This window comes from Danio rerio, chromosome 5 (assembly GCF_052040795.2).
Source record: "Danio rerio strain M-AB ecotype USA chromosome 5, GRCz13ab, whole genome shotgun sequence".
In the NCBI taxonomy this organism is placed as follows: domain Eukaryota; kingdom Metazoa; phylum Chordata; class Actinopteri; order Cypriniformes; family Danionidae; genus Danio; species Danio rerio.
In genome coordinates this window covers 43,932,619-43,954,719 of record NC_141025.1, presented here as the reverse complement: position 1 = coordinate 43,954,719, position 22,101 = coordinate 43,932,619, and the positions used below count along the sequence as shown (strand labels likewise).

General features: G+C 35.4%; 3 protein-coding genes across 7 annotated transcripts in view; 2 read left to right on the top strand and 1 right to left on the bottom strand.

Annotated features, from left to right (window-relative positions):
- The window catches only part of LOC141385583 (uncharacterized), a 607,868-nt gene that overhangs the window by 125,781 nt on the left and 459,986 nt on the right, over window positions 1–22,101 (top strand). The gene's annotated exons all lie outside the window — the stretch shown is intronic.
- rufy3 (RUN and FYVE domain containing 3) overlaps window positions 1–22,101 on the bottom strand; it is an 881,807-nt gene that overhangs the window by 697,562 nt on the left and 162,144 nt on the right. The gene's annotated exons all lie outside the window — the stretch shown is intronic.
- LOC147844112 (flotillin-2a-like) lies at window positions 386–14,411 on the top strand. Its single transcript, XM_087254095.1, has 3 exons — window positions 386–516; window positions 4,435–4,610; window positions 14,146–14,411. The coding sequence occupies exons 2-3, from the start codon at window positions 4,525–4,527 to the stop codon at window positions 14,363–14,365; spliced, it is 306 nt and encodes a 101-aa protein (XP_087110221.1). The 5' UTR covers window positions 386–516; window positions 4,435–4,524; the 3' UTR covers window positions 14,366–14,411.

Below are 22,101 nucleotides of genomic sequence, written 5' to 3'. Positions count from 1 at the left end.
CAATTGTTCATGTGAAGACACACCTTACACCTCTCGCAAATGCATGTTAGAAGTTATTGCATTTTTAATTTCTTTTGCCCTTTACGACTCCCATATCTTTCATTTTGTTTTGACAAATGTACAAAAAGAAACAAAAACAAGACATGTCAAGGTGCTATAATCATTTGGTGAGGAAAATGGAATTAAGAAGAAATTTGGGTTGGGATGAGATGTAATTCTTTGTGACTTAACATGTTTAATGTAATTATACTTTTACTACTTTATACTATTTCAGTTGTGTTCAGAACTTCGACATGTCGATGAGGAAATGAATATGGTGGGGCGCAAAACTTGAACTCGCATACCCCTCAGTAAATGTGCAGTTGCGCCCTTGCTTCCAACAACGGTTAACCACGGGAGAATGGAGAGAAAGCCACAGGTGGACAAATGGCGCACAAAAATAAAGTGTTTGAGGAAGAAAAGAAGCGAAATGGTGCTGAATTATCTAAGGTTATCTGTCCAGGGCTTCATGTACAGGTCAGTTGTTCATGTGTAAATAGGCCTACTGTAGTTTTTCTTCTCCTTTCAGCGCTATAACCATCCAACATTTAGCTAACATCAGCTAGTGTGCAGCAGCGCCCATACTATCATCACATAAATATTACACGCTAACATTATTAATTGTAAAGTTACATGAGTGTTTAAAGACAGATAAGATATTCACGGAAGGTATACAGCAGGGGAATGGAGCTGTAGTGTATAACATGTTAATGACAAATGTAATAGAGCAATTCCGTGCAAATGTCAACCTTGCCATGAAAAAAAATTAGTTTTCAACAAAAAAAAGAAAAAAAAGAAAATAAGTTTCTGTAAGCAAGTATTTTACAGCACCTTATAAATACACAAAAATACATGTTTTCAAACTATTATATTTGATTTACCAAAATCACAAGTGGCAAACATCCATAACCACACTTTTCCCTTAAAAATGTGAAAATAAAAAAATAAAAAAACCCAATAATTTTTGTTTTACAGAGAGCCAACTCTTACACTGTTAAAAATTGTCCCGTTAAAAAACAGGAAAATACTGGCAGCTGCAGTTGCCAGCAATGTACTGTTATTTTACAGTATGTTGCTGTAAAAATACATGGACTACATTAATTTACACAATACTCAAGTGAACTCATTTTGCACACTGAAAGCAACTGCCTCAACTTGGTCAACTGCTGAATGAGTTTATGAAGTAATGTGCTATATATGCTTAGAAGCATACTTATAATGATAACTTATTTTAGTTAATTAAAAAAGTTTGGTTTAACTCTAATGTCTTATTTTTCACAACAGCACACATACATGTAAATCTGGAATCACCAGAGAGATTCTGACTGCATCAGCCACTAAACAGCCGCTTTCTTTAAATAGAGAAACATGCAGAATAACATCAGCAGTTCATTGTTCATCTTTAACTCATACACTGGCTCTACTCTCCTCCACAACGGTGACACACAGAAGAAATTAGCTTCAGGTTTTACAGTAAAATACTGTTTTTTCCTTGATTTAACAGTAATCTACTGGCAGCTGTGGTTGCCAGCAATATACTGTTTTTTAACAGTCTACTTCCGTTGTGTAAATTAACAGTATATTACTGTTAAAATACATTTTTACACTGTGTTTTTACCTCTCACACCTTTAACCCTTTAAACCCCAGAGCAAATACTTCAGTTTTTATTGAAGTGTCCACACTACTGAGTGTTCAAGAAACATGGAGCAAAGCTGAAGTAAATTCATTAATTAACTGACTAATTAAATGATAATTGAGGATTAACAATGAACAAATGAAGAAATACTGAAGGGAAAAAACAAGAACAGAACATGCTAAACTTTAGTCACAGCTTTATAATGAAATAACCTGAAGAACAACAAATGATTAAATCATTTAAATGATCAGCGGATGATTAAACAACTCTACAAACATCATCACCAGCTACACTTATTACTTAATACATGTATTTTTGTATAACATCTACTAAAGTTCTTCTTGAGAAAAAGTTAAAGTTTTACGTCACCATCATGGAGAACAGAGTTTGCTTTAGTTGGGCTCTTAGCCCTGACATTTTTAACATTTATATATCTTGGCTGCTGCAATTGTTAAGAACTTTGTTTAAAAAGCTCCTTTGTTGTGGCAAGCCAGCCAAAAACCTAAATCTGAAAAAGTAAGATCTGGTGATGTTCAAGTTGTTATTAAATGGCAGAGTCTGTTCTCATTTAGTATAATAAAATTTACTGCTCCCATTCAATGTTAAATCTATTGTTTTACATTATGTATATATATATGGCAACGATTTCTGGAAGTTTTTAAGAATATCTTGGACAATAACACTGCTCTATGGTGTATATCGCACTCAAAGAGACATCAATAATCAGCGGATGAACCTCAATAATGGTGACGACTAACAAAATTAACAGTTTAACTCACAAACAGGCAACTAAAAGTCTAAACATAAACAACAGCAGAATCAAACACAAGTAAAGAAAACTCTTAGACCGTTATACAACATTTTTTATACCGCAATGCATGCTGGGATATTTGTACCATGCCACTCCCAGCATGCATTGTAGCATGAAACATTTGAGATGTTACCATTGTTGAGATACAAGGTCAGATTCATGAGGTCTGAGTGTGTATTTGTCATAACTGAACTGTTTTTGTATGTTATTTCTTAACTGTTAAGTAATTACGGAGGTATCTTTTCTGTTTCCACTTCTCATTAATTTAATTAATACCTGTAACTAAACATAAAATCTATTGCATGAGGCCCTTCTTCCAGATTTATACCAAAACATTTATCAGAACTAATTTCAGACATATATATTTCTCTATTTATTGACTTTCCAACTTGACTGCTATAATACAAACATTTTGTTAACTCTTTATTATAGTGATTCGAGAGTCTAAATTAATCAGTTCAAGGGTGAAGAGCCCAACTAAACCAGCCCCTCACTCCATTACGGTGACACAAAAAACACCTTAATTTCTGTTGGATCTCAATGTGAATAGTATGGAAGTCAAATCAGTCAGTAATAAGTGTGTCTGCTGTTGTTTGTGGAGTTGTTTAATGATCCTCTGCTGAGACTGAAGCTGTTTTATTTTATTTGATTTTATTTAATGTTGTAACTGACGTCACTGTTTGTGTTTCTTGTTTATTTTCTTCAGTAATTGTAATTATTAACAGCAGGTGTTCATCAGTGTCTGAATTCACTCATTAGTGTTCATTAAAACAGTCAGGTGAACTATATTAGTTAACTAGTGTATGAAATAGTGAACAAGGACACAAAGCGTGATTTCAAACACAGACTTCAAAACATCGAATCTGAACTCTGTTAGCTCACAGTTTTCTGCAGTTGGTTACTTTCTCGAAAACAAAAATGTTACCCAGAAAGCACTGTTTTTAACAGAATATTACTGTTTTAGTGAAAAAACATTATTTTACCGTAGAATCTGACTGTTTTTTAACAGCAATTTTTTACAGTGTAGTCTTTTGATTATCATTGTTTCTTTTTTGGGTTGTGCAGTTTAATTCACATAATTTCTACAAATGATGCTGTATACTGTAAACTCACAGATTTTTTTGTCACATCCATAGCACATGTTTATTTCCCTCATTTAAAGTGCAAAACATGTTTACAGATTGATATTTTTCTGGTCATATAAAACTGTGGCGAGTTGCTCTGGAAAATATAAAGAAAAGTTTCAATATAATGTTAACATATGCTCTCTATGTGAATTTATGTTTTGTGTTTTTACTGCAAATGTCACATCCATAGCTGGAATTGCTCAATCACGTTTTATGATTTTCCTAAAAAAACAGCCTCATTATTATATAATAAACTAGTTTAGATGTTTTAGTAAACTTTGTTGGCCTATTTATGAGGTTTAAAGCTTGTAAAAGTTTTGGCACTAAGTTAGCTCTGTTGGTGCAGTAAACACACATCAGATACAGCCGGGGGCTGACAAGCAGGCAGAGGCAAAATAAGGAGAGGGTGCTCGCTGCAGAGCCATTTGAGCAGAGCTGAGCTCCAGCGAGGGGGAGCATGAGCTCTCGCTCTGCCTCCTGTAAGCTGTTTTAATGCGTACACTAATCCCACCCCTAACCCTACCCCCAGTGACATCACTCGTAGAAGAAGTGCAAAAAAGGTTTAGCTCAAGCTCCCCCTCGCTGGAGCTCAGCTTGCCCAAATGGCTCTGCAGCGAGCGCCACTTGACCACTTGAAAATAAGAACATTTGTCTTAATATATTGAGTCAAATGTATTGTTTTGCTAAATGTTGGCTTTAAGCTATTTTATGATTAATTATTAAATACATTTTTGTTTAAATATCCATATTTATATCTAATATGCATCTATTTACAGTTTGTAAGTGCTCCTTCATCTTACTTTCTTGTCTCCTATCTCAGAAAACTGATGTGCAGCTGTCCTATAAGATTCAGGCGGCCAAGAAGCAACAAAAGATCTGACTGGATGAGATTGAGGTGTTGATCCTCAGGATGGATAAAGAGCTGATCGATACTGAAAGGAGACCAGCTGATGCTGAAGCCTTCAAGATGGAGCAGCTCTCAGAGGCAAAAAAAAAGTGAGTAACACACTCGAGACCTTGTTTCAACCTGCCATTGTCAAGAATGGTCAGCTGAGATGCAGTATTGCTTATTACTTGAATTTCATTGAAATTATTTTCTATGTGTGTATCTCTACATTTACTTTCATTGAAGCACTCAACACAATCCAGAGGCATTACTAAATTAATGAATTTCCAGCAAGAGGGAAAGTAATTCATGTGTTGGTTAAAATACAGTAAAGAATGAAGTGCTTGTGTTTTAATGCTTTTTTTGACAACACAACTAACAGATGTGGAGGAGTTTTTGATTTTTTTTTTGTGGTCATTCAAACATAATAAGTTGAAAAAAGCTTTCTTACAAACTTTAGTCCTTTTCTAAACACAAACAAAACAGTCCACTCAGATCAGATCATCAGTTTTTGACTTCCTCTGGATTTGGTTGAAAGCAGAACATTACAAATGTTTAAACCCTTTAATAAAATGAAGGGCAGCACAGTGGTGCTGTTGGTAGCTCAATCACCTCACAACAAGAAGCTGGGTCAAGTGGCATTTCTGTGTGGAGTTTGCATGTTCTCCCGGTGTTCGCGTGTTAAACCGTGTTGCTCTTGTTTCCCCCACAAGTCTAAAGACATGTGTAATAGGTGAATTGGGTAAGATAAATTGTCTGTTGTGTATGTGTGTGAATAAGTATGTATGGATGTACGCGGCTGGAAGGGCATCTGCTGAAAATATGCTGGATGAATTGGTGGTTCATTCTGCTGTGGCAACCCCTGTTTATTAAAGGGACTAAGCCGAAAAGAAAAAGAATGAATGAATAAATAAAATGGGGTATGATAAGGATTTAGTTGTAAAATACGTGGCTGTCATAATTTAGGCCCTGTGTATTCCTGGAATTAAGATGACATTTTAATTAAGATCATCATCAAGATATTTGGACAATCACAAGTGGACAACGCTAAAGACTGCTGTAAACAGGGTGAAAGATTCTGAACTTGTCCTTGCTTCCCCCTTTCAGGCGTAGATCTCATTCTGTCAGATTGCTTTCAGTGTTAAAATGTCTATGTGGTTCAGCACATTCAAACAGCCATGAAATACCACCTTCTTTTTACCTTCTGTTTGAACTGTGCTACCCAGAAAGGGTTTAGAAAAATTAGAAAAGCACAACTACCATGCATAATGTTGTGGAAAAAAATCAGGATTCAGAAAAATCTCTGCATAAGTAAAGCAGGAAAGCTCAGCTGAATGTGCTCCACCTTTGGATTTAGAGGGAGGTGATACTACAACACCATTGGATTAGAATCCTGTAAATTTCACCGCTCAAATGCAGCGATTTGCTGGCTGCAGACCACTTCTCTGTTCATTGGAAGTAATGAATTATAATTATAAGTCTATAAATGTTAAAATATCTTAATATTTGTTGAAGGTTCCTGTAGTTGTTTAGTTGTGATGCACCATGACCTCTTTAAGTAGAAACGATTACTTTTCCCCCAGTTGTTTAAAAGATTAAAGACAACTGACTTTCCCAAATTGTCTGCAGTAATGTGACAAATATCAACAACCGTCTCTAGGGTTTACAGAGAATGCACTGCAAATTTTAGATAGTAGATTTAACTACCTTGGAGTTAAAATTAACACTCCCTCAGAGTTTATATGGGAACCACTATAATTGTTAAAAATAACACTTTTGAAAGTGTTAACATTGTCAACACCAAGAGAGTGTTAATTAGCAAACTCTTATTGTGTAAAATATCTGTTAAATTTCCAAAAAAATACCAGCAGCTGTGGTTGCCAGAATGTTTATGTGAAAAACATGGAAGTTTTATATAACTGTATAAGTTTACAAAAATTAACCATATTTCATGAACTAACAGATTGTTTATTTTACAAAATCATAGCTTAGTGCACAAAAATGTAAAGTCTTTAGATGCAATAATGTTTTCATGTGTGATTGCAATTAGCAAACAGATTTTGACTGCATTAGTAACTACACAGTTACCTTGAAACAAAAGAAGATGCAGCATAACAACAAATACTCTCAGTTCATCTTGGACTTGAACAGAGACGCTATTATCCTCCACAATGGTGACACAAAAACCGTTTTGCTGTTTTTCTTTTTTTTTTTCATTTTTAGATTTTACGGAAAAATACCAGCAGCTGTGGTTGCCAGTAATCTGCTGTTTTTAACATTCATAAATTGTTTACAGAATATTTCTGTTAAAAGCACATTCAACAGTCTGTATTTTTTATCGATCTCACACTGCAAATTTTAGATTTGGTAGATCTAACTACCTTAGAGTTAAAATAACACTCCCTCAGTGTTTTTATGGGAACCACTATAAGTGTTAAAATAACATTTTTGAAAGTGTTAAAACTTTTAACACCCAGAGTGTTAATTAGCAAACTCTTATTGTGTAAAATATCTGTTAAATGTATGTCAAAATACTGGCAGCAGTGGTTGCCAGTAATCTGCTGTTTTCAACAATTTAGATTCGTAAATTCAGTTTCCAGAATATTTCTGTTAAAAACAAATCCCAAAGTCTGTATTTTTCATTCGAACACACGTAAGCCTTAAATTCCAGAGCAAAATCCTCACTAGTGTCCTCACTACAGAGGGCTGAACACTTAGACAGTGATGAAGTTAATGAGACAATTAAGTGTCTAATTAAAGGAGGATTGAGAATTGTTGATGAACAACTGTTAACAAGCAGAATCACTGAAGGACAGAAAAACACAAGCCAAAACCAAAGATGAAATCAACTGAGAAAAAAAAACTAAATAAAATAATAATCAATAAAAATAAAACAAATTACACAATAAAAAATTTTATTTTTCAACATCTTTAAAAAAAACTCATCACATTAAACAACTTATCATGGAGCTTCACCTATTACTGACCTTTGACTTGTTTTCTGTCATGTGAACAAAAGCTCTTCATGAAATTTCTGTTGTTCATTTGAAGTCACCATGATGGAGGACAGAGTCTGCTTTAGTCAGGCTCTTCAACTTCTTACTATAAATGTGTTTTATTTTGGCTGCTGTAGTTAGTGTTAATCACACTCTTTAAATATAAAGCATGGAAAGCTGAAAGAAAACTAAAGTGTCAGTCTGAAGAGATTATTTATGATATCATAGCCATCCTTTCCTGCTTGTTTTCTAATTCAATATCATATTAGTTATGTGTGAGAAATAAATAATATACATAAATGAAACCACTGAAGCTCCAATAAAATAAAATAAAACCAATATTTACAATGAGAATGTTTGATCTATGGCAGAACTCAAAAACACACAGACATCAATATTTAATCTTTGAATCTCAATAATGGTGACAAACAAAAAAATTAAAATCAAGTAAAAAAAACACTCTACTGAAATATCACCTCCCAAAAACATTACAAAATAAAGGATAAGAAAGAGATTGTAAGAACATAAAGCTGCATAATTTATTCATGCTGCAATGCATGCTGGGAGCTTTGTACTATGCTGGCACCCAGCATGCATTGCGGCATGAACTATGCAGCTTTTTTTTTTTTTAAGCAACCACGGTTGAGGTTCATATGTTGATTCTTGATGCCTGTGTGTCATACAGAGCAAGCTGGAACTTGAATGTTTAGTGCATGACACTCTAACTATTAATTGCATCCTAATTGTCCTAATTGAATCTTCTATGAACAGCAGCAGACTGGCAGTAGTATTGTCCCATGCAGTTTTAAAACAACTATATTTGCATATCTTTATGAGTCAACTTATTAAACACCTGAAATTAAACCTAGAACAATTAAGCATAAACGTATATAGTTTCTCTTGATCTTTCTTGCTATAGCTAATGAGTTTTAGAAACACAGCTATAACAGTCAGAGAAACATTAGGATATAAGAGTAAAGCTTCAAGAGCTCTCTATGATGGTGAGGTCAAATGAAATATTTTTAATAAAAAATAAATAAACCTCTGTTCATTGTCAAATATTCTTACAGAAATGAAGTCAAACTGTAATCAGTGAAGCTGCTTATACTATTATTTAATGGAGTTGTTTAATTCTCTGTTTTAATTCAGTTGGTTTGGTGTGAGGCTGTGTCTGTAGTTTTATTTCTTCCTTCAATTTCTTATTCCTTCAGTGATTGTGCTTGTTAACAGCAGGTGTTCAACCGCCGGTGTCTGAATTCACTTATTTGTGGTCATTCCTTCTGTCTAGTGGACTAAACCAATTGACCAATTTAAGGGTCAGGTGAATGAGGGTGTGGTGAGATTTCAGACACTCTGATTAGTTTCTCTAATACAAGGGTTTTCTACAAAGGTAGATACATGTTACTCTGTGTGACAAGGAGGCAAATCAGCTTCTAACGCCGAGAGGGTTATTTTACCTTTATCTAACTCTAGAATTTTAACACTTTACTCTGAATTACCTCAACACTTGAAATTTAACACCAATGAATTTGCTGTGTGGTCTGAAAAAGAGAAAATATCCAGTGAGCGGCAGTTTTGTGGGGGCAAATGCCTTGTTGATGCCAGAGGTCAGAGGAGAATGGCCAGACTGGTTTGAGCTGATAGAAAGTCAACAGTTACTCAATTAACCACTCGTTACAACCGAGGTATACAGAAGAGCATCTCTGAATGCACAACACATGGAACCTTGAGGTGGATGGGCTACAGCAGCAGAAGACCACAACTCCTGTCAGCTAAGAACAGGAAACTGAGGCTACAATTTACACAGAGTCACCAAAATTGGACAATAAAAGAGATTGGAGAAACGTTGCTGGGTCTGATGAGTCTCGATTTCTGCTGCAGCATTCAGATGGTAGGGTCAGAATTTGGCATCAAAAACATGAAAGCATGGATCCATCCTGCCTTGTATCAATGGTTCAGGCTGGTGGTCGTGGTGTAATAGTGTGGGGGATATTTTCTTGGCACACTTTGGGCCCATTAACACCAACTGAGCATCATGGCAATGCCACAGCCTACCTGAGTATTGTTGCTAACCATGTTCATTCTTTATGACCACAGTGTACCCATCCTCTGATGGCTACTTTCTGCAGGAAAACACCATGTCATAAAGCACGAATCATCTTAGACTGGTTTCTTGAACATGACAATGAGTTCACTGTATTCAAATGGCCTCCACAGTTACCAGATCCCTATCCAATAGAGTGCCCTTGTGATGAGGTGAAACAAGAGATTCTCATCATAGATGTGCAGCTGAAAAATCTGCAGCAACTGCGTGATGCTATCATGTCAATATAGACCAAAATCTCTGAGGAATATTTCCAGTATCTTGTTGAAACTATGCCAAGAAGGATTAAGGCAGTTCTGAAGGCAAAAGGGGGTCCAACCCAGTACTAGTAAGGTGTACCTAATAATGTGGCCGGTGAGTGTATGTACGTGTGTTAAATTTATTAGCTGTAATTTATTTTATGTTATAATATACGGGCATATTAAATATTTATATGGATGTCCGAGAACAACTTCAAATAATTTAAATGATTTTGTCTTGAAAAATATTCCTATTAGATATTCAGGTAAAGTCTAAATTATTAATCCTCCTGTAAATGATTTTTTATTTTTCAAATATTTCCCAAATATTGTTTAACAGAGCAAGGAATATTTTACAGTATTATTTCACAGTCTTATTTGTTTTATTTTGGCTAGAATAGGAACCGTTTTTATTTTTATTTTTTCAACATTTCAATATTATTAGCCCCCTTAAGCAATATATTTTTGTCAATTGGCTACAGAACAAATCTTTTTTATACAATGACTTGCCTAGTTGCACTAAATTGCCTATTTAACCTAATGAACCTAAAAAAGTCTTTAAATTGAACTTTAAGCTGAATACTAGTATCTTGAAAAATATAATATTCTTTAAAGAGTAAGAAGTAAGAAATTTGACTAAGAAATTCATTCATTTTGCTTCGACTTAGTCTCTTATTTAACTGGGGTCACCACAGCAGAATGAACCCCTGTCTAAGAAATGATAATTAATATTTTCATAACTGTGCGAATAATACATTATAATGTTCAGACCATATTTTATGAATAAGTGTATTATAAGCAGACAAAATGCAGAATATATTACTCCCAAATAGGTGTTTATTGTCAGGCTTGTGATAACAGAAGTGACAGGTGAGTACAGCAATCATAACAACCTTTGAGGGAAAGCCTGATCAACTGATTGTTTTTTTTTTTTTTTTTAATATATCAATTAGTCTGGGAAGCAAACTCTGAGCACAGATGAGGACGATGGTGGTGTTAGCCAGGAGCTGGTGAAACCTAGAGAAGGAAGACAAAGACCAGTAAGGAAATGTAGGAGACCTGGAGGGAATCGTGAAATCGGGATGTATTCCAGCAAGGCAAGGAAAGCATAGGTTTGAGTAATGCACACTGAAGGCTATACTGACTGACGAGAGTGCTAGATTGATTAGTGATGAAGAATTCGAATTCTGGTGATTGGGTTACTTTTGCTAAATGCACACTGTTAAAAATTGTCCCGTTAAAAAACAGGAAAATACTGGCAGCTGCAGTTGCCAGCAATGTACTGTTATTTTACAGTATGTTGCTGTAAAAATACATGGACTACATTGATTTACACAATACTCAAGTGAACTCATTTTGCTCACTGAAAGCAACTGCCTCAACTTGGTCAACTGCTGAATGAGTTTATGAAGTAATGTGCTATATATGCTTAGAAGCATACTTATAATGATAACTTATTTTAGTTAATTAAAAAAGTTTGGTTTAACTCTAATGTCTTATTTTTCACAACAGCACACATACATGTAAATCTGGAATCACCAGAGAGATTCTGACTGCATCAGCAACTAAACAGCCACTGTCTTTAAATAGAGAAACATGCAGAATAACATCAGCAGTTCATTGTTCATCTTTAACTCATACACTGGCTCTACTCTCCTCCACAACGGTGACACACAGAAGAAATTAGCTTCAGGTTTTACAGTAAAATACTGTTTTTTCCTTGATTTAACGGTAATCTACTGGCAGCTGTGGTTGCCAGCAATATACTGTTTTTTTAACAGTCTACTTCCGTTGTGTAAATTAACAGTATATTACTGTTAAAATACATTTTTACACTGTGTTTTTACCTCTCACACCTTTAACCCTTTAAACCCCAGAGCAAATACTTCAGTTTTAATTGAAGTGTCCACACTACTGAGTGTTCAAGAAACATGTAGCAAAGCTGAAGAAAATTCATTAATTAACTGACTAATTAAATGATAATTGAGGATTAACAATGAACAAATGAAGAAATACTGAAGGGAAAAAACAAGAACAGAACATGCTAAACTTTAGTCACAGCTTTATAATGAAATAACCTGAAGAACAACAAATGATTAAATCATTTAAATGATCAGCGGATGATTAAACAACTCTACAAACATCATCACCAGCTACACTTATTACTTAATACATGTATTTTTGTATAACATCTACTAAAGTTCTTCTTGAGAAAAAGTTTTACGTCACCATCATGGAGAACAGAGTTTGCTTTAGTTGGGCTCTTAGCCCTGACATTTTTAACATTTATATATCTTGACTGCTGCAATTGTTAAGAACTTTACTTAAAAAGCTCTTTTGTTGTGGCAAGCCAGCCAAAAACCTAAATCTGAAAAAGTAAGATCTGGTGATGTTCAAGTTGTTATTAAATGGCAGAGTCTGTTCTCATTTAGTATAATAAAATTTACTGCTCCCATTCAATGTTAAATCTATTGTTTTACATTATGTATATATATATATATATATATGGCAACGATTTCTGGAAGTTTTTAAGAATATCTTGGACAATAACACTGCTCTATGGTGTATATCGCACTCAAAGAGACATCAATAATCAGCGGATGAACCTCAATAATGGTGACGACTAACAAAATTAACAGTTTAACTCACAAACAGGCAACTGAAAGTCTAAACATAAACAACAGCAGAATCAAACACAAGTAAAGAAAACTCTTAGACCGTTATACAACATTTTTTTATACCGCAATGCATGCTGGGATATTTGTACCATGCCACTCCCAGCATGCATTGTAGCATGAAACATTTGAGATGTTACCATTGTTGAGATACAAGGTCAGATTCATCAGGTCTGAGTGTGTATTTGTCATAACTGAACTGTTTTTGTATGTTATTTCTTACCTGTTAAGTAATTACGGAGGTATCTTTCTGTTTTCACTTCTCATTAATTTAATTAATACCTGTAACTAAACATAAAATCTATTGCATGAGGCCCTTCTTCCAGATTTATACCAAAACATTTATCAGAACTAATTTCAGACAAATATATTTCTCTATTTATTGACTTTCCAACTTGACTGCTATAATACAAGCACTTTGTTAACTCTTTATTATAGTGATTCGAGAGTCTGAATTAATCAGTTCAAGGGTGAAGAGCCCAACTAAACCAGCCCCTCACTCCATTACGGTGACACAAAAAACACCTTAATTTCTGTTGGATCTCAATGTGAATAGTATGGAAGTCAAATCAGTCAGTAATAAGTGTGTCTGCTGTTGTTTGTGGAGTTGTTTAATGATCCTCTGCTGAGACTGAAGCTGTTTTATTTTATTTGATTCTATTTAATGTTGTAACTCAAGTCACTGTTTGTGTTTCTTGTTTATTTTCTTCAGTAATTGTAATTATTAACAGCAGGTGTTCATCAGTGTCTGAATTCACTCATTAGTGTTCATTAAAACTGTCAGGTGAACTATATTAGTTAACTAGTGTATGAAATAGTGAACAAGGACACAAAGCGTGATTTCAAACACAGACTTCAAAACATCGAATCTGAACTCTGTTAGCTCACAGTTTTCTGCAGTTGGTTACTTTCTCGAAAACAAAAATGTTACCCAGAAAGCACTGTTTTTAACAGAATATTACTGTTTTAGTGAAAAAACATTATTTTACCGTAGAATCTGACTGTTTTTTAACAGCAATTTTTTACAGTGCAACATTTCGACATTTCACTGAGGTGTTGTATGTAGTTCACCCAAAATATCGCTATCAAAATAATAAATATTAAAAATAAAACTCAAATGTGAATAAATGATGACAGACCTTTCATTTTTGGGTGAATATCCTTTTAGCAAAAGGATCAGGCTATGAAGAGACTTTCAATAAGAATCTGCTCCTGATAATGGAAACAGTCTTTCATTGTGTTGAATTCAAGTCTTAGAATGTTTAAGCTAGCTGTGTAGTCTGTACCCATGTTAAGATGGGCATTTTGACACTGAATTCCCTCGATCTTTCTATGGAAAAAGATGAATTCACAATATTTAAAAACATTAAATGAGCCACTTTAAAAAACACAATTGACTGAAAAACCTGAAATTTCACTCAGCCATAATACATAAGCTCATTCATAGACCCTCCTGTCAATAAGATTAGAAAAGTGGTGGAGAAAATGGACAGGTGTAAACAACACATGGTGTAAACAAGAGTGTGTGTCTTTCGTCAGAGAATTCACATTTATATAAATGTATGACGCCAGAGAGTAAAGAAGAACTGATGCCTGGGGAATTGATTCTGTCCTCTGCTCTTTTCTATCAGGATAAAGAAAGTGTCGACGGCGCTGGCTGAAGCAGAGAAAAGGAAATGCATTGGAGAAGCAGAGGCCGGTTCCATTGAGGCTGTGGGTAAAGCTAAAGCAGAGAAGATGAGGCTCAAACCTGAGGACTATCAGCAGTACGGGGAGGCAGCAAAAACCACAAATGCCCTGGAGGCTCTGCCAAAGGTCTGTGGAACTCTTCAAATCTACAAATCAGACTGACATTACACATGCACCCTTTTTCCTACTTTGTTTAAGGAGATAGAACAGGGAATTAGACAGATAAATGGTACAAGAAAGTAAGGCAGTCGTTGTTTATAAGATATTTGCCAGATTTAAAATCAAATCAGTTCTGTTGAAGTCAGTTTCAAACACTTTTCCAATAAGATGCCAACGAGAGTGTTTGTTTGTTTGCTGTCCCAAAAGTCATTTTAAGAAAACATTAAGGCCCAATTCTATTTCTACTTCTTAGCTCTTCCCCTTACTCCTCATTTTGCGTGTTCACATGAAGGGGAAAGGTTGTCCCAATTCTCTTTAGCTTGAAGGCGTTGGGCTAGCAGGAAGGGCTAGATACCCCTTGAGATTTTTCAGGGCCACTCTTGAAATCAATGAGGCAGGGGCGTAGATTTAGGGTGGACGGTGGGGACGTGTCCCCACCAATATCCACAAACTACCGAAATGTCCCCACCAATAATTTAATTATTACTTAAAAACATCGCGCTGTCAGTATAAACCTAGACATGCCGAAAGGGTTAAATCAAGTTCTCTCCTCGAGTCGCACCGCCCCCAAACACATATGAACATTGTGATTGGCTGTGCCTTTTCCTGCTGTCATGTGAGTGGCTGCTTTCAGATCATAGTTTCAGATACAAACAGCGCCAAAACAACTGCGCGGGGGGAATTTCCCGATGTGTGAGATGTGTGACACGCACAAGGGAGGATGGAGGTAGCAAGAAGAGCTGGATATAAAGAGCTTTATCCAACGAAAAGTGTAAGTCACATAAACTCAAGTTCGCTACTGAATGAGTCCATCATGATAATGCTGTTATGCTAGTGTTTTCACCGCTTTTACGTTCAGTCTAACGTTAAAACAGACTAGTCTGTAAACAATATTCCCTGAACACTAACTGCAGAATAAACACCTACATGTAAACATATATGACCCTGCCAGTTCTCCTAATCTCTTAGAGACTCCAATTTTGGTTGAAACAATTTGTCAGAAAAACTACAGCCTGTGCTCCATCTTTTAATAATACTATGAGACATGTTTAATTTGTACGAAAAATGAACGAAAGTCTTTATTAAACTCTCTCTTTATCCGTTAATAAACATTATTTTAACATGACACTTTCAGGCCTGTAGCTAGCTTATTAAAAGGGGTTATTTGTTTTCTGAAAAACTGAACCTTTTTGCAGTTATTCACCTGATTTTCTGTTTAATTGAGGTATAAATATGACATTTTATTGACATATTAAGAACTAATTTTTGCTGGGTAATCTTGTTGGATAGTTATTATAACTACACTTTTTGATGTACCAAAACTATTTCCTACCATTTTGTCCAATTTCTTTATTTACACATTTAAACTAAGTTTTATTACAGTTTTATAAATAATAAAAATACTTTAAACTAGAAATTAGGACTTTAAATTCTTAGAATAAAGTAATGAAGTACAGTACAGATGCCAAAACCTCTAAATGCCATGTAAAATGAGCATTTTTCTCAGCCTTGTATATTTATGTTCAGTTATTTCACTTTAAAGGCAATGAAAAGAACGTATTTGTCACTATAAAAGTAAAAGTCCACACACAGGAGTTGGAGAAAAAAATGCTAATTTTAGAAGAAAATATGAAATGGCATTTAGAGGTTTTTGCATCTAAACTCTTCAAATATGTAAATATACTTATTTTTAAAATACAATTTTTCATCATAATTTTCTTTGGGAAATCTGTTAAAACTTGATTTAAATTAAACTGAAGCCTATAGGCAAATAACAAACTGGCCAGCGCATTCAACCTTCCTCAGTGAAAATTTGTCCATTCGATTAATAAGATAAATTTAAACATAATAATAATAACCCAACTTTTGGTCTTTCAAACCACCTGAACCCCCTTGGCTACACGCATGACTATTTAATTTAACTTAATAAATTGTAAAAAGAGAGGATTACTTAATAATAAATTTTAATAGCAGTTCGTCCCCAGTCCCCACCAATGTCACAACGGCAGCTTAAAGTCATCGGAAGTCAGGAGATCCACAAATTAGTGTGTTTTGTCATTCTTACGAATTTTTGAGACATGCAAGCACATGTTTTATTACATTCATAAAGGCGCTCGCGTTTTACCATCAAGCTTTTAAAAAACAAGCAAAAATAAAAAACACGTAATTTTGCTATCTATAATCCCTAATAATAACTCCTGTATAGCAGTCCCACAACATTCTCACACTCAATGATGAAACTCTAAGTAGAGGTAGAGGTAAAAAATAGTATCGGGATTGGGCCTAACAGTTTGTAATATCAAATCAGGATGTAAAACTGCATCTATAAATTGTTAACAGGCATATCAGGTTTAATCATTACCTCTAATATCTCATATATATATAAATATTATTTAGATATAAATATTTTTATATATATAAATATTATTATTAGAATTTTTGTTTTACATGTAACACAGATTTCTTAATGTAAACAACATACCCACAATAAACCATCAAGAACCTGGCTTGGCAGCCATATTTATTGGAGAAATTAAAACACAGGCATGTTAATGCCATTTGAAGTTCAAAACAGTCAATGCCAATAAAGAAAACATCGATTTCCAAGTTGGATTCTAAGTGGACTGCAAAAAAATGCCAAAATACAGGCATTACAGATATGGAAAATGAAAAATTATAATAATAATAATAAAGTATTCAATACAAACAGTTGAACTAATTGCAGGGCTGGACTGGAACAAAATAATCAGCCCTGGCATTTTGGGCCAGAGCAACGCACTACATCAATCAAAATGCTCCCCATCTGTGCACACCCTTAAATATGTTTACCAACTCCCACTCTATAAAAGCACAAACGCCATATATAGAAAATAATGAGAGTAGACAAATTAAAAACCTAATTTTTTTTATTATTATAATAAAATTATAATCCACACTGGAAATGTGGGTGCCTGTGTGTTTTGAGGGAGCCTAATAAATAATGAACACAACAAAAACTGCCTGCTGATGCACACAGTTAATGTTGATTAATAAAATAAAGATAAATAATAAAAGCAATGTATCAGAAACCCTTAAATAAATTTTTAACTCAACAATAAAACATCAAACGTAGCTAACAGCTTTTGCATTGTCAATCAAATGAACTTAAACAATTGAAAAAAGCAACAAATATTTGTTTGGGCAGAACTACAAAACTAAATGTTAAAATAAGCTGCTTAAGTTGCACACTAGTTTGGTCATGTATAAATATCATTATAATATTCATATTGTATAAATATTATTGTCACTATTAGCCTACGTCATGCTGACAATCAAAAACACAATGTCATGATATCTCATGCGATTGTCTTCTGACCGAGTGCATCTTAAAATACATGACTGACACCCCTCATAGAGCTTGAGAAGCAGACATTCTTTATCATTTGTGAAATAGGAGCATAACAGCATAGGAGGAAGTTGCCGCGGGCCTTGGTGCCGATTAAAAGAATAAAAGTATATTTATATGGACAAATAGGTAACTAGATAGAACAAACAGGAATATATTGATCTGTGCCCCGCTGCACACTGCAGAGTGCAGACGCGAAAGGCTTTCCGCTTCTGCTCTCTCGCGCCTGACAAATAAACACCTACGTTACACAGAGCCCAACATTGAAGTTTGTAATTGGGTCAGCCCAATGTCAATAAAGAAAAGAACCAATGGGCTGCAGATTATGTCACATGGGCCGCTCTGTCCGGAAAAGAAACATCTCACTTTCAGAGCGTGACAGCTCACAGGAGCGTGACAGCTCGTCAATCACTTAGGGAGAAAAACATGACAGTCTGCTGTGTTTTATAAGAAGAATGAAGAAGATGATCAGCCCGGCCCAAAAAGTACGTCGACCCAACGGGAAACTGCCCGGTCTGCCCCTGGCCACAACAGGGGAAAAAAAAATGGCAACTGCGTTAATTGCGTTAATTTTTTTTAACGCGTTAATGCATGCGATTAATTTGAAATAATTAACACGTTAAAAAAAATTTATTTTGACACCACTCATATAATATATATATATGTATATATATTATATATTATTGTAAATGTTACAAACCCCTGATGTTTGTCTAGGGGAAAGTGGGGTTTGACATTTATGTGCATTTAAAATGAATTTATACAAACAGTGAATGAAGTGGAAGAGACAACCAAAGTAGATACCAAAGATTTTGACTTTATTTACAATACCCAAAGTGAACAAAAACAATGAATTAATAATAAAGAAAATAAAGGCAAAAAAAGTACATACAGTTGAAGTCAGAATAATTAGCCCCCTTTTGATTTTTTTTTTTTTATATATATTTCCCAAATGATTTTTAACAGAGCAAGGAAATTTTCACAGTATGTCTGATAATATTTTTTCTTCTGGAAAAAGTCTTATTTGTTTTATTTCGTCTAGAATAAAAGCAGTTATTAATTTTTTAAAAAACATTTTTGGGACAAAATTATTGACCCCTTTTTTTTTCGATAGTCTACAGAACAAACCATTGTTTTACAATAACTTGCCTAATTACCCTTACCTGCCTGGTTAGCCTAATTAACCTAGTTAAGCCTTTAAATGCCTCTTTAAGCTATATAGAAGTGTCTTGAAAAATATCAAGTAAAATATTATTTACTGTCATCATAAATCCGTTATTAGAAATAAGTTTTTAAAACTATTATACTTAGAAATGTGCTGAAACAATCTTCCCTCCATTAAACAGAAATTGGGGAAAAAAATAAACAGGAGCGCTAAAAATTCATAGGGGCTAATAATTCTGATTTCAACTGTATATATTAAAGAGGTGGTTCACTACGATATCATATTTTAAACTTTAGTTGATGTGTAATGTAGCTGAGTGAACATAAACAGCGTCTCTGAATGTAAGGCGCTTAAAGTTCAATGCAAAGGGAGACCTTGACTTTTACAGAGTTAGGTTAGCAAAGCCTACAATGATTGAATTTTGGGAACTACAAAAAATACTTCCGGCCCATGTGAGATCACAAACGTACTTTTACCGCGCACACACACTGCGCAGCTAAAGGCCGTGGTCAGGGGCACAGTAATGTTACAGCAGAGAGAGCTAAAATTCTGTTCAAATGCTGCTATTTCCACAGAGCTTTTTCTGTTTCGGCACTTGGGTTTCCAAAGGACACGACACAAAGACAGTAGTGCTTACAGTTCAATAATAATTATGTTTCAGAGAACTATAATATACATAGCAAGCATGATTTGACAAAATAGCTCCAGAATCTCTTCCAGTTCAGGATTTGGTAAAAATCTCCACAAAGAATGAGCAACTCAAACAAGCAGAAGCTGTGGACTCACAACGTGTAAGTGTTTTTATTTGTTAAATTGATCATGACATGTACAGTGTCTAGCATTAATGGTATGTTGTAGCAAAGACGTAAACAACGGGAAATGCTGTTTGGCACCACAAACGAATAAGCTACAAATTCATATTTATCAGTCAAACTGCTGTAAACACACACACACACACACACACTCTCTTCAGTAGCGCGTGCAGCGTCTCTCTGTGCGTGTGCGACTGTGCAGTATTTCTCGCAGCTTTTCCATGCATTTTACATTTTACTTAGATAATGAACTTGCAATAGATATGTGAACGATTTATGATATTCCGAATATATGTTTAAGACGTTGTGTAACGCAGGTTAAAAAAATACAGGAGAGCTGGCCTAACTCGTGTAGCAGCAGAAAAATAAATGAAGGCTCACACAGGTGGCATCCTACATCTTGTGCTTTATTCTTCTGTCAACAGTGTCACTGTATATTACAGAAAAGAACTTAATCTGAGCATCAGAGTAAAATAAAAATAAACATCGGTCCCGCGCACATGCGCTTCTCGTGTTACACGCGTCTACAGACTGTTGACACACACACAAACACACACAAGGGCAATCTCTCTTAAAGGAGCCTCACCCCATTTTCACTTGTTACAGACACTTGTCAGATTTTATTTTAGATAAAGGGCAGGAAGTTGACTGAATGTTTACACAGCACAAAATGCGCGTGCTTGTATGGGCGTGACGTGGAGCTGATCCACGAATCACAGCACATTATGACAGATGACCAATCAGAGTCACTTGAGGCCGGGTCTTTCCGAGGAACTGGGAAATATATTAGTCGTTTTCATGTTAGCAGAGAAGCTGTTTATAATCAAAGTGAGATTTATGAAAAAAAAATAACGAATATGAAAGAATATAAAAAATATGATTTCCTAAAAGGAAAACATGAGCACACATTGCTTTGCATCTTATAAACACAACCTAGCCTTAAAATTACATTCTGGACCACCCCTTTAACAATATTTACAACACTGGGAAAAATACAAAGATGGGGAAAAACAAGAGAGCTGACAGAAGAGATGTGGGCAGCGCAAAAGAAATTAAAAGAACAAAACCCAAACTATATCTAACTGCCTAACACTAACTAACTAAAAATAACAAACACACAAAGAGTCTTCCGAGTCCTAACTATCTATCCAAAAAGTACAAGGGGTGGCGGTCGCCTCTAATTTAATGTACTATACAGAAGAGTAGTCCTACTGTAAGTGTTGCAATTAGGGATGCACAATATATCGGCAGCCATATCGTTATCGGCCGATAAATGCTATTTTTAAGATTATCGTTATCGATCCCATGTCTAAATTAGGCCGATATCTTTAAGTGCTGCGCACGCGTGGGCGGAACTTGTTCAGACTTGCCCAGTGCACTATAATGGATCTCTCCCACACTGTTTGTTCCTTCAAAGTCTGTCATTTATTCATGTGGTATTGCTGTACGTTAATAAGTCAGTAAGTAACCGTGTTCCTTATCATTGTAGATGTGTTTGATTAAGTGTCATTGTGTATTTTGCTTTAAATCGCCTCAGGAAAAATATTACATCTGTAAACCTTTCCTGCTCTGTCTCCAAGATGGCGGCGCGTGCACAACGCGAGGCTCAGGGTCTCTCCAGTTTCTGCATTTTTGCAGTATTATTGCTGCTCATTTCGGGTCTGTTCGTGCAGAACAGTGGTGCCTTTACATTGTACACCCGACAGGAGCTTTTGGATATTGGTTTGTGCATTCCGGACAGTTTTATTAGCAATCTTCGACTCATCCATGAGATCGCCAGAACACCCCGGGCTGGGCGCCCTGCCCAGCCGGGAGGAAGTGTTCGCAGACCGCGCAGAGAACGTAAACAAAGACGGGGGAAGCGCGGTGGGCTAAAAGCTAAGCTAAAGCTAACACCACACCGGCTCTCTTTACCCAGCATCTTTCTCACCAATGTACGGTCACTGGTGAACAAAATGGATGAGATTTGACTGCGCATCAACCACAGCAAAAGATTATGGAACTGTAACGTCATGATTTTCACAGAAACATGGCTAAACAGCGGAATACCAGACAACGCTGTATTGCTAACGAAGCACCACACATTCCGAGCGGACAGAGCGGCGGATGACTCCGGTAAGACCAGAGGCGGAGGATTATGCATTTATATTAACAAAGCTTAGTGCACAGACTCTGTCGTCGTTGGGAGACATTGCTCTGCTAACCTGGAATTCCTAATGGTTAAATGTAGACTATTTTAACTACCACGGGAGTTCACATCCACCATAATATCTGCTGCTTATATTTCCCCCGACGCTGATGCAAAGCTGGCTATGAACGAACTTCATGCAGCCATCAGCAAACAACAGACTGCTCACCCGGAGGCTGCTTTTATTGT

Coding starts and splice junctions, on each gene's coding strand:
- LOC147844112 (XM_087254095.1), top strand. CDS start 4,525: ATGGATAAAGAGCTGATCGATACTGAAAGGAGACCAGCTGATGCTGAA. Junction 4,611..14,145: donor CTCTCAGAGGCAAAAAAAAA/GTGAGTAACACA, acceptor CTTTTCTATCAG/GATAAAGAAAGTGTCGACGG.